Source organism: Bubalus kerabau, chromosome 7 (genome assembly GCF_029407905.1).
Source record: "Bubalus kerabau isolate K-KA32 ecotype Philippines breed swamp buffalo chromosome 7, PCC_UOA_SB_1v2, whole genome shotgun sequence".
Taxonomy (NCBI): domain Eukaryota; kingdom Metazoa; phylum Chordata; class Mammalia; order Artiodactyla; family Bovidae; genus Bubalus; species Bubalus kerabau.
The window spans coordinates 6,719,259-6,733,434 of NC_073630.1; the positions used below are offsets into that span (position 1 = coordinate 6,719,259).

Genomic DNA, 14,176 nt, shown 5'->3' on the forward strand with positions numbered 1-14,176 from the left:
AACCTTTCACCTGGGGCCTCATCCAGGATTCTTCAGGACAAGGTAAGGATGCTTGGAGCTCTAGTTCTTTGTTCTCCTAGCAAACACGTTTTCTGCTGTACTTTACTAACTCTACGGTATGCTTGTGTGGATGAATGAAAGGCCCTGAGTGAAGCAAGTGAGGAGCCCTGCTCTGCGGTTCCATGGTGACCTCATATGGCTTATGGCAGAAACCTATCGGGGGTTTATACCAACCTGCCAGTGCCAAGAAGCACCCCACGTCTCTTTTGGGGGACTGACCAGAAATGGGCAGAGTGTGTGGACCAAACTCTCCTTTCTTGGTCAAACTTTTCAGTCTCTTTGACCATTTCATAACTCCTTGGAAATTAGAAGTACTAACCTAATCTGTTGGATTATAGACTTTCAAGGGACTTGTGATCTATGCTGTTACTATGTACTATGACTTAGGTCCCAAACTTGGATTGGTAGTCAGGAAGCGCCTAGCCTCTCTAGGCATGGAAAGTTTGGAAGTTAGATAGAGCTCTAGCTTCAGGAGCATCTCTGACGTTAAAAGTTACTCAGATTGGAATTACAATGGATTTTTTTCCCCTTTGGTAATGTTGGCTCTTAGTGGACCAGAGGAGACTCTTATACTGGTGTGATGACGCTTAGGAGGCTCTTATACTGGTGTGGTGATGCCTGGAAGAAATATCTCAGTTTTATGTTCCTATAGATCTTATTGTGGTCAAGAATATACTCAGGGACATGCACTAGCACTCAGGTGATAAATGTTTCCCTCAGCAGTTTAGCCTGGGAGGCATTCTGGAAGGTTACTCTGATTGCACTCTGGGTGGCATCAGAGGCAAGCAAGGTTTTAATGGTGAGGAGCTGGATGTCAGGCAGGGATGCCATCAGGTTTACCCCTGGTGCATCTCCACCCCATCTCGGTGGTAGAACCAGGAGGGATGAGTATGTTGCCTGCGTCAGTAAGGGACAGACTAAGTCCAACCAGGAAAGAAAAGCTTTGGTGTAAAGTCTGTCTACACCTCCATCTAGAGCAGGGAGGGATGCCTCCGGTAGAAAGAGGGTGCTGGTCGCTTTTTTTTTTTCTCTCTCTCTCTCTTACAGATGGGAGCTAACAATTCCAGCCTCACTCCTTTGAACTGTATCCTGAAAAACTGGGATAGATTTGATCCCCAGGCTTAAAGAAGACACACCTGGTCTTCCTATGTGATACTGCATGGCCACGGTATGGAGGACAGCAAACAGTGGCCAGTTGGAGGGTCTCTTAAGTACAATACTGTTTTACAATTAGACAGGTTCTGTAGAAAACAAGGAAAATGGGTAGAAGTAGCATATGTGTTGCCCTTTTTCTCTCTGTGAAATATGCCAGACTTATGTCCTAAGGGTATAGATTTGGGTGTGACACCTTCAGCTCCCTCCTGTCCTCCTACTTTGCTAGATGAGATGGAGGACAGGAGACAAAGAGATAAAGAAAAGCAGGTTTCTCCAATCTATCCCTGGGGTCATATGCGCAGAGCAGCCAGAGAGACTGAGGAACAGCCACACAAGCTGTGCTTCATGAAGCACCCACTGGGAGAAATAATCAGTCTATGAGAATTAATAAGCCTTTTTCTTACCAAGAAATACAAAAAGTCAAGGGGGATCTTGGAAACTATTTAGAGGACCCAGAAAAATATATTAGAGCTTTTAAAGGTGTTACTTTGCTTTATGACCTTACTTGGAAGGATGTGATGTATATCTTGGGACAAACACTGACTCCCAACTCAAAGAGTCGAGTTTTGGGGAAAGTGGTTGCTTATGGAGATGAATGGCTTGGTAATGAATCAGTAGAGAGGAGGGAGAGCTAGACAGCCGCCCTCCCCACTGGAAATCAGGCCATCCCAACTACAGAACTAGACTGGGACTATAGCACAGCTAAAGGAAGATGGGATCAGAGTCATTTTTTCAGATGAATTCTTGAAGGACTCAGGCAGGCACATGCTAAGCCTTTGCTGCTGCTGCTGCTAAGTCGAGTCAGTCGTGTCCGACTCTGTGCGACCCCATAGACGGAAGCCCACCAGGCTCCTCTGCTCCTGGGATTCTCCAGGCAAGAACACTGGAGTGGGTTTCCATTTCCTTCTCCAATGCAGAAAAGTGAAAAGTAAAAGTGAAGTCACTCAGTCCTTTAAACTATGGCAAATTGACAGACATAGAACAGGAGGAGAAGAAAGCTCCTGGTAAATTCCTAGATAGACTGAGAGAAGCCCTTTGCAGATTCACTGAGATTGATCCCAAAAGTGAAGAGGGAAGAGTGATCTTAAAGGATAGATTTCTCACTCAGCTGGCTCCAGATATCCTCCATAAGGTATTAAAATGGGTGTATGGACCAAATCAGTCTTTAAATACTCTGTTACAACTGGCTCAGACAGTCTATTATGGTAGGGAATATGAGGAAAAGAAAGAAAGGCAGAAAAGAACAAAGGAACAGGCAGAAGCCCTCGCAATGGCTATCAGACCTGTTCTTAAACAGCCTGAGAAAAATGCCCAGAGGGACCCAGGTGAAAAGGGATAGGCTTGCTATTACTGTAGAAAGGAGGAGCGCCTCAAGCGGAATTGTCCTCAGGCATCTAAGCTGCCCCCGGCTCTATGTTTGGTCTGCAAAGACTGCACTGGAAGAGAGATTGCCCCCAGAGCCATAGGTCTCAGGAGTCGGACTCTCAAGACAATCAGGACTGAAGGTGCCCAGGGGTCCCCACACAAGCTCCCATCCTAATACACCTGAGGAACCGCGGGTATTAATAACTGTGTGTGTGTGTGGGGGGGCAATCCGTCAATTTCCTTTTAGATAGTGGGGCAACGTACTCCATGCTTACTGAAGCCCCTGGCCCACTTTCTTCCCAATCCGCTTCCGTAATGGGACTGTCTGGACGAGCCGAAAGGTATTACTTCATTGTTTCTGTCAGTTGTAACTGGAATCCGGTGCTATTTTCACACAAGTTTCCGATCGAGCCAGAGTCTCCTTCACCCCTTTTGGGGAGGGATATACTGAGCAAGGTCCATGTCTTTGTTTTCATGAATATGGAGCCTTCCCTTTCTCTCCCTTTAATTGAACAAAATGTAAATCCTAGAGTATGGGCTGATGGAAAATCTGTGGGCCGAGCACAAAATGCTATTCCTGTAGTTGTCAAACTCAAAGACTCGCACTTATTTCCATATGAGAAGCAGTATCCACTGAAATCTGAGGTAAAGAAAGGGATAAAACCCATCATCGAAAATTTAAAGGAACAGGGTTAATTAATCCCCTGTAACAGTCCATGCAACACTCCCATTTTGGGTATAAAGAAATCAAATGGTAAATGGAGACTAGTTCAAGATTTACAAATAATAAATGAGACTGTAGTTCCTTTACACCCTGTGGTGCCTAAGCCTTATACTCTATTGTCTGAAATTCCTGAATGAGCCAAATATTTCTCAGTAATTGATTTGAAATATGCCTTCTATTCAGTGCCTTTGGCAGAGGAAAGTCAATTTCTATTTGCCTTTGAGGACTCTACGTAGACAGCTTCTCAGTTAACCTGGACAGTTTTGCCCCAGGGATTTCGTGACAGTCCTTACTTATTTGGACAAAGTTTGTCACGGGATCTTCAAAACTTTAATAGCTCCAAAGCAGTGGTGTTACAATACATAGATGATATTTTGCTCTGTGCTGAGACAGAGGAAGCTTGTTCACGAGCCTCAGAAGATTTCTTAAACTTTCTGGCAGGCTGCGGTTACAAGGCATCAAGAGAAAAGGTTCAGCTTTGTCAACAATCTGCTATATATCTGGGCCTAATCATATCAGAAGGGACTCAGGCCATAGGCCCTGAGAGAATCAAACCTATACTCAATCATCCCCTACCTATGACTTTAAGACAATTGAGAAGATTTTGGGGAATCACAGGCTACTGTCACATTTAGATTCTGGGTTATGGGGAACTTGCCTGGCCTTTATATGAACTTATAGCTGAAACTCAGCAGGCCCAAACTGACAAACTGGTTTGGTCTCCAGATACTCAAAAGGCTTTTAAGGTTCTTCAGACTGCTCTCCTTCAAGCTCCTGCTCTGAGCTTGCCCACAGGGTCAGAATTTAATTTGTTTGTCACTGAAAGAAAAGGTGTGGCTTTGGGAGTTTTGACACAACCCCAAGGGCCTCACCAGCAACCTATTGCTTATCTAAGCAGAGAATCAGATGTAATTTCACGTGGGTGGCCCCACTGCCTAAGAGTAATTGGGGCAGCGGCTTTATTAGCACCTGAAGCTTTAAAAATAATTAATAGATGAAACCTTACTGCACTGACTTCTCATGATGAAAGTGGAATCTTAAATTCTAAGGTTAATATTTGGATAACAGATAGTAGGCTTCTTAAATAGCAGTCATTGTTGTTAGAAGGACCAGTAACTAAGCTTAAAGTTTGCGGAAATTTAAATCCTGCCACTTTCCTTCCTGAGAAGGAAAATGAAACACCTGATCACGATTGTTCCCAATTCCTAACTTTAAACTATGCAGCTTGGGAAAATCTAATGGATACCCCATTAGACATCCTGACATGGAAATATTTACAGATGGCACTTCGTTTGTTCGGGATGGAAAGCGTAACGCAGGTTACGCTGTGGTGACTGCTGAACAGGTTCTCCCCCAGGGAACCAGTGCTCAGTTAGCAGGGCTTGTGGCTCGGACCCAAGCTCTAAAGTTAAGCAAAGGGCAGCGGGCAAATATCTACACTGCTTTTAAGTATGCTTATTTGAATTTACATGCTCATGCTGTAATATGGAAAGAAAGACAGTTCAAAACAGTAACAGCCTATTATACAGAGGGAAGTAAGCCAGAAAGAAAAACACCAATACAGTATACTAACGCATATATATGGAATTTACAAAGATGGTAATGATAACCCTGTATGCGAGACAGCAAAAGAGATACAGATAGATGTATAGAAGTCTTTTGGACTCTGTTGGGGTGGGGGGGATGATTTGGGAGAATGGCACTGAAACATGTATAATATCATATAAGAAACGAATCGCCAGTTCAGGTTCGATGCAGGATACAGGATGCTTGGGGCTGGTGCACTGGGATGACCCAGAGGGATGGTAAGGGGAGGGAGGTGGGAGGGAGGTTCAGGACGGGGAGCACCTGTACACCCGTGGTGGATTCATGTTGATGTATGGCAAAACCAATACAATACTGTAAGGTAATTAGCCTCCAATAAAAATAAATAAATTTAAATTAAAATATAAAAAAATAAAAAACACAAACGTGTATTCAAATATACATTAATTAAATCAAGTAAGGGTTTTCTTTGCCTATTAAATTATAGGCTCTCTAAAAAAAAAAAAAAAAAAAAAACAGTAACAGGAGAACCTAAAAACATTTCAGAGAGATCGAGAGACTTTTTAGTTTACTTCAGTTGCTCAGTCGTGTTCGACTCTTTGTGACCCCATGAAATGCAGCACGCCAGGCCTCCCTCTCCATCACCAACTCCTGGAGTTCACTCAAACTCACGTCCATCGAGTTGGTGATGCCATCCAGCCATCTCATCCTCTGTCGTCCCCTTCTCCTCCTGCCCCCAATCCCTCATAGCATCAGAGTCTTTTTCCAATGAGTCAAATCTTTGCATGAGGTGGCCAAAATACTGGAGTTTCAGCTTCAGCATCAGTCCTTCCAAAGAACAACCAGGACTGATGTCCATTAGAATGGACTGCTTGGATCTCCTTTCAGTCCAAGGGACTCTCAATAGTCTTCTCCAACACCCCAGTTCAAAAGCATCAATTCTTCGGCACTCAGCTTTCTTCACAATCCAACTCTCACATCCATACACGACTACTGGAAAAACCACAGCCTTGACTAGATGGACCTTTGTTGGCAAAGTAATGTCTCTGCTTTTCAATATGCTATCTAGGTTGGTCATAACTTTCCTTCCAAGGAGTAAGCGTCTTTTAATTTCATGGCTGCAATCACCATCTGCAGTGATTTTGGAGCCCCAAAAAATAAAGTCTGACACTGTTTTCAGTTTCCCCATCTATTTCCCAGGAAGTGATGGGACAAGATGCCATGATCTTCGTTTTCTGAATGTTGAGCTTTTAGTCAACTTTCTCACTCTCCTCTTTCACTTTCATCAAGAGGCTTTTGAGTTCCTCTTCACTTTCTGCCATAAGGGTGGTGTCATCTGCATATCGGAGGTTATTGATATTTCTCCCGCAATCTTGATACCTGCTTGTGCTTCTTCCACCACAGCGTTTCTCATGATGTACTCTTCATATAAATTAAATAAGCAGGGTGACAATATACAGCCATAATGTACTCCTTTTCCTATTTGGAACCAGTCTCTTGTTCCATATCCAGTTCCAACTGTTGCTTCCTGACCTGCATATAGGCTTCTCAAGAGGCAGGTCAGGTGGTCTGGTATTCTCATCTGTTTCAGAATTTTCCACAGTTGATTGTGATCCACACAGTCCAAAGCTTTGGCATAGTTAATAAAGCAGAAATAGATGTTTTTCTGGAACTCTCTTGCTTTTTCCATGATCCAGCAAATGTTTGCCATTTAACCTTTGGTTCCTCTGCCTTTTCTAAAACCAGCTTGAACATTTGGAAGTTCACGGTTCACATATTGCTGAAGCCTGGCTTGGAGAATTTTGAACATTACTTTACTAGTGAGTGAGATGAGTGCAATTGTGCAGTAGTTTGAGCATTCTTTGGCACTGCCTTTCTTTGGGATTGGAATAAAAACTGACCTTTTCCAGTCCTATGGCCACTGCTGAGTTTTCCAAATTTGCTGGCATATTGAGTGCAGCACTTTCACCGCATGATCTTTCAGGATTTAAAATAGATCAATTTGAATTCCATCACTCCCACTAGCTTTGTTCATAGTGATGCTTTCTAAGGCCCACTTGACTTCACATTCCAGGATGTCTGACTCTAGGTCAGTGATCACACCATCATGATTATCTGGGTCATGAAGATCTTTTTTGTACAGTTCTTTTGTGTATTCCTGCCACCTCTTCTTAATATCTTCTGCTTCTGTTAGGTCCATACCATTTCTGTCCTTTATCGAGCCCATCTTTACATGAAATGTTCCCTTGGTATCTCTAATTTTCTTGAAGAGATCTCTAGTCTTTCCCATTCTGTTTTTTTCCTCTATTGCTTTGCATTGATTGCTGAGGAAGTCTTTCTTATCTCTTCTTGCTACTCTTTGGAACTCTGCATTCAGATGCTTATATCTTTCCTTTTCTCCTTTGCTTTCAGCTTCTCTTCTTTTCACAGCTATTTGTAAGGCCTCCTCAGACAGCCATTTTGCTTTTTTGCATTTCTTTTCCATGGGGATGGTCTTGATCCTTGTCTCCTGCACAATTTCACAAACCTCCATCCATAGTTCATCAGGCACTCTATCTATCAGGTCTAGGCCCTTAAATCTTTATCTCACTTCCACTGTATAATCATAAGACATTTGATTTAGGTCATACCTGAATGGTCTAGTGGTTTTCCCAACTTTCTTCAATTTCAGTCTGAATTTGGCAATAAAGGAGTTCATGATCTGAGCCACAGTCAGCTCCCAGTCTTGTTTTTGTTGACTGTATAGAGCTTCTCCATCTTTGGCTGCAAAGAATATAATCAATCTGATTTTGATGTTGACCATCTGGTGATGTCCATGTGTAGAGTCTTCTCTTGTGTTGTTGGAAGAGAGTGTTTACTTTGACCAGTGCATTTTCTTGGCAAAACTCTATTAGCCTTTGCCCTGTTTCATTCCGTATTCCAAGGCCAAATTTTCCTGTTCCTCCAGTTGTTTCTTGACTTCCTACTTTTGCATTCCAGTCCCCTATCATGAACAGGACATCTTTTTGGAGTATTTGTTCTAGACGGTCTTGTAGGTCTTCACAGATCTGTTCAACTACAGCTTCTTCAGCATTACTGGTTGGGGCATGGGCTTGGATTACTGTGATATTGAATAGTTTGCCTTGGAAATGAACAGAGATCATTCTGTCATTTTTGAGATTGCATCCAAGTACTGCATTTCAGACTCTTTTGTTGACCATGATGGCTACTCCATTTCTTCTAAGGTATTCCTGCCCACAGTAGTAGATATAATGGTGATCTGAGTTGAATTCACCCATTCCAGCTGCTATATATTGTCCTAAAGAAGTAGCAAAATGGGTGGGTCATGGTGGAGAGATCTGACAAAATGTGGTCCACTGTAGAAGGGAATGGCAAACCACTTCAGTATTCTTGCCTTGAGAACCCCATGAACAATATGAAAAGGCAAAATGATAGGATACTGAAAGAGAAACTCCCCAGGTCAGTAGGTGCCCAATATGCTACTGGAGATCAGTGGAGAAATAACTCCAGAAACACTGAAGGGAAGGATCCAAAGCAAAAAGAATACCCAGCTGTGGATGTGACTGGTGATAGAAGCAAGGTCCAATGCTGTAAAGAGCAATATTGCATAGGAACCTGGAATGTCAGGTCCATGAATCAAGGCAAATTGGAAGTGGTCAAACAAAAGATGGCAAGAGTGAATGTCGACATTCTAGGAATCAGCGAACTGAAATGGACTGGAATGGGTGAATTTAACTCAGATGACCATTATATCTACTACTGCGGGCAGGAGTCCCTCAGAAGAAATGGAGTGGCCATCATGGTCAACAAAAGAGTCCAAAATGCAGTACTTGGATGCAATCTCAAAAACGACAGAATGATCTCTGTTCGTTTCCAAGGCAAACCATTCAATATCACAGTAATCCAAGTCTATGCCCCAACCAGTAATGCTGAAGAAGCTGAAGTTGAACGGTTCTATGAAAATCTACAAGAACTTAGAACTAACACCCAAAAAAGATGTCCTTTTCATTATAGGGGACTGGAATGCAAAAGTAGGAAGTCAAGAAACAACTGGAGGAACAGGAAAATTTGGCCTTGGAATACGGAATGAAACAGGGCAAAGACTAATAGAGTTTTGCCAAGAAAATGCACTGGACATAACAAACACCCTCTTCCAACAACACAAGAGAAGACTCTACACATGGACATCACCAGATGGTCAACACCGAAATCAGATTGATTATATTCTTTGCAGCCAAAGATGGAGAAGCTCTATACAGTCAACAAAAACAAGACCAGGAGCTGACTGTGGCTCAGACCATGAGCTCCTTATTGCCAAATTCAGACTTAAATTGAAAAAAGTAGGGAAAACCACTAGACCATTCAGGTATGACCTAAATCAAATGTCTTATGATTATACAGTGGAAGTGAGAAATAGATTTAAGGGCCTAGATCTGATAGATAGAGTGCCTGATGACCTATGGAATGAGGTTCGTGACATTGTACAGGAGACAGGGATGAAGACAATCTCCATGGAAAGAAATGCTAAAAAGCAAAATGGCTGTCTGAGGAGGCCTTACAAATAGCTGTGAAAAGAAGAGAAGTGAAAAGCAAAGGAGAAAAGGAAAGATATAAACATCTGAATGCAGAGTTCCAAAGAGTAGCAAGAAGAGATAAGAAAGCCTTCTTCAGCGATCAATGCAAAGAAATAGAGGAAAACAACAGAATGGGAAAGACTAGAGATCTCTTCAAGAAAATCAGAGATACCAAAGGAACATTTCATGCAAAGATGGGCTCGATAAAGGACAGAAGTGGTAAGGACCTAACAGAAGCAGAAGATATTAAGAAGAGATGGCAAGAATACACAGAAGACCTGTACAAAAAAGATCTTCATGACCCAGAAAATCACGATGTTGTGATCACTCACCTAAAGCCAGACATCCTGGAATGTGAAGTCAAGTGGGCCTTAGAAAGCATCACTATGAACAAAGCTAGTGGAGGTGATGGAATTCCAGTTGAGCTGTTCCAGGTCCTGAAAAATGATGCTGTGAAAGTGCTGCACTCAATATGCCAGCAAATTTGGAAAACTCAGCAGTGGCCACAGGACTGGAAAAGGTCAGTTTTCATTCCAATCCCAAAGAAAGGCAATGCCAGAGAATGCTGAAACTACCGCACAATTGCACTCATCTCACACGCTAGTAAGGTAATACTCAAAATTCTCCAAGCCAGGCTTCAGCAATATGTGAACTGTGAATTTCCTGATGTTCAAGCTGGTTTTAGAGAAGGCAGAGGAACCAGAGATCAAATGGCCAACATCCGCTGGATCATGGAAAAAGCAAGGGAGTTCCAGAGAAACATCTATTTCTGCTTTATTGACTATGCCAAAGCCTTTGACTGTGTGCATCACAGTATACTGTGGAAAATTCTGAAGGAGATGGGAATACCAGACTACTTGATCTGCCTCTTGAGAAATTTGTATGCAGGTCAGGAAGCAACAGTTAGAACTGGACATGGAACAACAGACTGGTTCCAAATAGGAAAGGGAGTACGTCAAGGCTGTATATTGTCACCCTGTTTATTTAACTTCTATGCAGAATACATCATGAGAAACGCTGGACTGGAAGAAACACAAGCTGGAATCAAGATTGCTGGGAGAAATATCAATAACCTCAGATATGCAGATGACACCACCCTTATGACAGAAAGTGAAGAGGAACTAAAAGGCCTCTTCATGAAGGTGAAAGTGGAGAGTGAAAAAGTTGGCTTAAAGCTCAACATTCAGAAAACGAAGATCATGGTATCCGGTCCCATCACTTCATGGGAAATAGATGGAGAAACAGTGGAAACAGTGTCAGACTTTATTTTTCTGAGCTCCAAAATCACTGCAGATGGTGACTGCAGCCATGAAATTAAAAGATGCTTACTCCTTGGAAGGAAAGTTATGACCAACCTAGATAGCATATTCAAAAGCATAGACATTACTCTGCCAAAAAAGGTCCGTCTAGTCAAGGCTATGGTTTTTCCTGTGGTCATGTACGGATGTGAGAGTTGGACTGTGAAGAAGACTGAGTGCCGAAGAACTGATGCTTTTGAACTGTGGTGTTGGAGAAGACTCTTGAGAGTCCCTTGGACTGTACGAAGATCCAACCAGTCCATTCTAAAGGAGATCAGCCCTGGGATTTCTTTGGAAGGAATGATGCTAAAGCCGAAACTCCAGTACTTTGGCCACCTCATGAGAAGAGTTTACTCATTGGAAAAGACTCTGATGCTGGGAGGGATTGGGCTCAAGAGGAGAAGGGGACGACAGAGGATGAGATGGCTGAATGGCATCACTGGCTCGATGGACATGAGTCTGAATGAACTCCGGGAGTTGGTGATGGATAGGGAGACCTGGCGTGCTGCGATTCATGGGGTCGCAAAGTGTTGGATACGAGTGAGTGACTGATCTGTTGTGATCTGATGTGAAAGAAGTAGCTGTTATGCATTGCAAAGGACACAGCAGAGATGGAAGTAAAGTAGCAGAAGGTTAGCTGGCTGACTGTCAAGCCAGAAAAGTGGCACTTTACAAAACCCCTTCATTACAGACACCTTTGATATGCACAGGTCGTGTAGAACAGGAAAAACCACAATATACTGAGGAAGAATTAGAAAGATATGAGAAAAGAGGAGCAAAGATTACTGATAAATGATGGTTACAGTCTGAGGATGGACGATTAATAATTCCTGAAGGTGCTCAGTGGAAGGGGTTTACACCAAAGTTTTCATTTGGGTACAGAGAGTACTTACCAGATGGCTTCTCATTTGTTTGAAAGAAAAAATGTAATGAAAACTTTAAAGAACATTATCAAAAGTTGTGAGGTTTGTCAGCAAAATAACCCAAAGACTGAAAAGATAGCAAAATCTGGATTACAACAAAGTGGAAAGTATCCTGGAAAGGACTGGGAAATTGATTTTACTCATATGCCAAAAGCCAATGGGTATTCTTGCTTACAAGTTTGGGTGGATACTTTTACTGGATGGATTGAGGCTTTTCCCTATGGTAGTGAACAAGCTAAGGAGGTTATAAAGATTTTAATCCATTAAATTATCCCCAGGTTTGGGCTGCCACAGAGCCTTCAGAGTGACGATGGCTCGGCCTTTAAAGCTGCTGTAACTCAGGGGGTGTCTAAAGCTCTAGGAGTAGAATATCACTTACACTGTTCCTGGAGACCCCAATACTCAGGAAAGGTTGAAAAAGCTAATGACATTATCAAAAGACATCTGTGCAAATTAAGAAATGCAGGACAATTGGATTAAAGTCCTGCCCATAGTTTTAATGAGGACTCGAACTTCCCCAAAAAAGGAGGGACTGTCCCCTTTCGAATGTATTTATGGAAGGCCTTTCTTACGCATGGAAATTGTTATAGACCCTGAAGCCTTGGAATTAACTAATTATGTAACTCAGCTCTCAGTTTTTCAATAGACATGAACAGAACTCCGGGAGATGACTGCTGACCCAGCCTCTGAGTCAAGCAAGCCTCTATTTGAGCCAGGAACCAAGGTCCTCATTAAAACATTGGGGTCTGGGGGCCCATCCCTTGAGCCCCTCTGGGAAGACCCTTGCCAGGTTATTCTTTCTTCTCCCACAGCTGTCAAAGTGCCAGGAATTGATTTGTGGGTATATCACACTCAAGTTAAGAGGTGGCACCCTGGCCAGAACTAAGTGACTTCATTTTATGTCTTTACTTTCTATGCTCTGACTTTGTACTTTTCAGATGGGCCTGATAATCTATGTGAACCTACTTCTGCTGACTCCAAAAATCCTGAGTCTGCCGTTTGATCCACAAGACAATGCCTTCCTCTCCCGGGCTCACTCCTACATTGAATTGCACAATCAGTCTAACTGCTGGGTCTGTGGAGCGCTCCCCTCTTCATCAGTGGAAGGCTTCCCATGGTGGACATCTCCACTTCAAGAAAAATACTTTCTCCAAGTCTGCAAATACCTTCAACAACAATTGCATGTGATGCCTCTTCTTAAACTGATGACATCTAACAATCCTAAGATGGACTGATATAACTGTGGACATAATATGACTTTTAATTTTAATTTTAACTTGTTTTAATGACTATTTTGCCTTACATCTGTAACTGTGTAATTGGATTTGTTTCTAGTCACATGAAGGCTTTTAAGTTACAAATGGTTGTCCAAGTTCCTATGAGTACCACAGCCTCTTCCAAATATTACTTGGGGCCCCTGGATCAGAGACCCTCAATATCAGGGTTAGGAGAATACGTGGCCTTAACAATTTAAGGACTACACCCCTAAACAGCAGGAAGTAATTATGGAACTGTCAGATGAGTGTATGTTTCTCGGTTCTTGTCTCGTCACAACAATGATTTGGGGCGACGGACATTAAAGCCCTCGGCGCATCACAGCTCTCGGATCTTGAACAAACCGTGTCACAGCTCTTAGACAAATCAGTGTTACAGCTCTATTTTATTTAGAAGATAGCAGAAGAATCCATCCTTGAAGAAGAGAAGAGAGTGGGCGGGGGGTGTGGGTGGAGAAAGAGAGAGAAAAAGAGCGCACGCATGCAGGAGAGAGAGAGAGAAAGCATTTTGGCTTCTCCTTTCATATGTTTCTTCCTCTTCCTGGGCCTGCCTTATGCAAATTGGGCTTAGCCAGGAGTGCTGTTTGTTCTTCCTGAGGTCCTCACTCTGGTCCTCGGACCTTTCTTTGACCTTCCTTTGTTCTATTTTCGCAGGCTTTTCCCTTCCTTGTCTTTTAGCCACCACCATTTTGGACTCCTTTTCCCTTTTCTAATTACCTAACACTTCAATAAAAATAAAAAATAAATGATTTGGGAGGATGGCATTGAAACATGTATAATATCATATAAGAAACGAATCGCCAGTCCAGGTTCGATGCAGGATACAGGATGCTTGGGGCTGGTGCACTGGGATGACCCAGAGGGATGGTATGGGGAGGGAGGTGGGAAGGGTGTTCAGGATTGGGAACACGTGTACACCCATGGCAGATTCATGTTGATGTATGGCAAAACAAATACAATATTGTAAATTAATTAGCCTCCAATTAAAATAAATAAATTTAAATTAAAAAATAGGCAAATAGAACTAAAAGTGTTATAATAAAAAGAAACATTTAAAAAATTCCTCCTATTTACAGGAAAAAGCTGATTTTAAAGTCAGGACCAAGATGGTGAAAACATTGTTGGAAAGTTTTCATTGTATCATTGACATGGGAGCTGGAAGGAATATTAACATAAAAGCATACAACCATGAATTTATTTAATTAAATATTCACATATGGTCTTCTGCACAACAGCTTTATTTTCTTTATTTTTGATA

General features: G+C 42.3%; 1 protein-coding gene across 1 annotated transcript; it reads left to right on the forward strand.

Moving 5' to 3' along the window:
* The first annotated feature begins 1,132 nt into the window (after nucleotides 1–1,132).
* Nucleotides 1,133–13,157, forward strand: LOC129657147 (endogenous retrovirus group PABLB member 1 Env polyprotein-like). The gene is made up of 2 exons (XM_055587438.1): nucleotides 1,133–1,228; nucleotides 12,583–13,157. Exons 1-2 carry the CDS (start codon nucleotides 1,220–1,222, stop codon nucleotides 12,877–12,879), a joined length of 306 nt encoding a protein of 101 aa, XP_055443413.1. The 5' UTR covers nucleotides 1,133–1,219; the 3' UTR covers nucleotides 12,880–13,157.
* The last annotated feature ends 1,019 nt before the right edge of the window (nucleotides 13,158–14,176 follow it).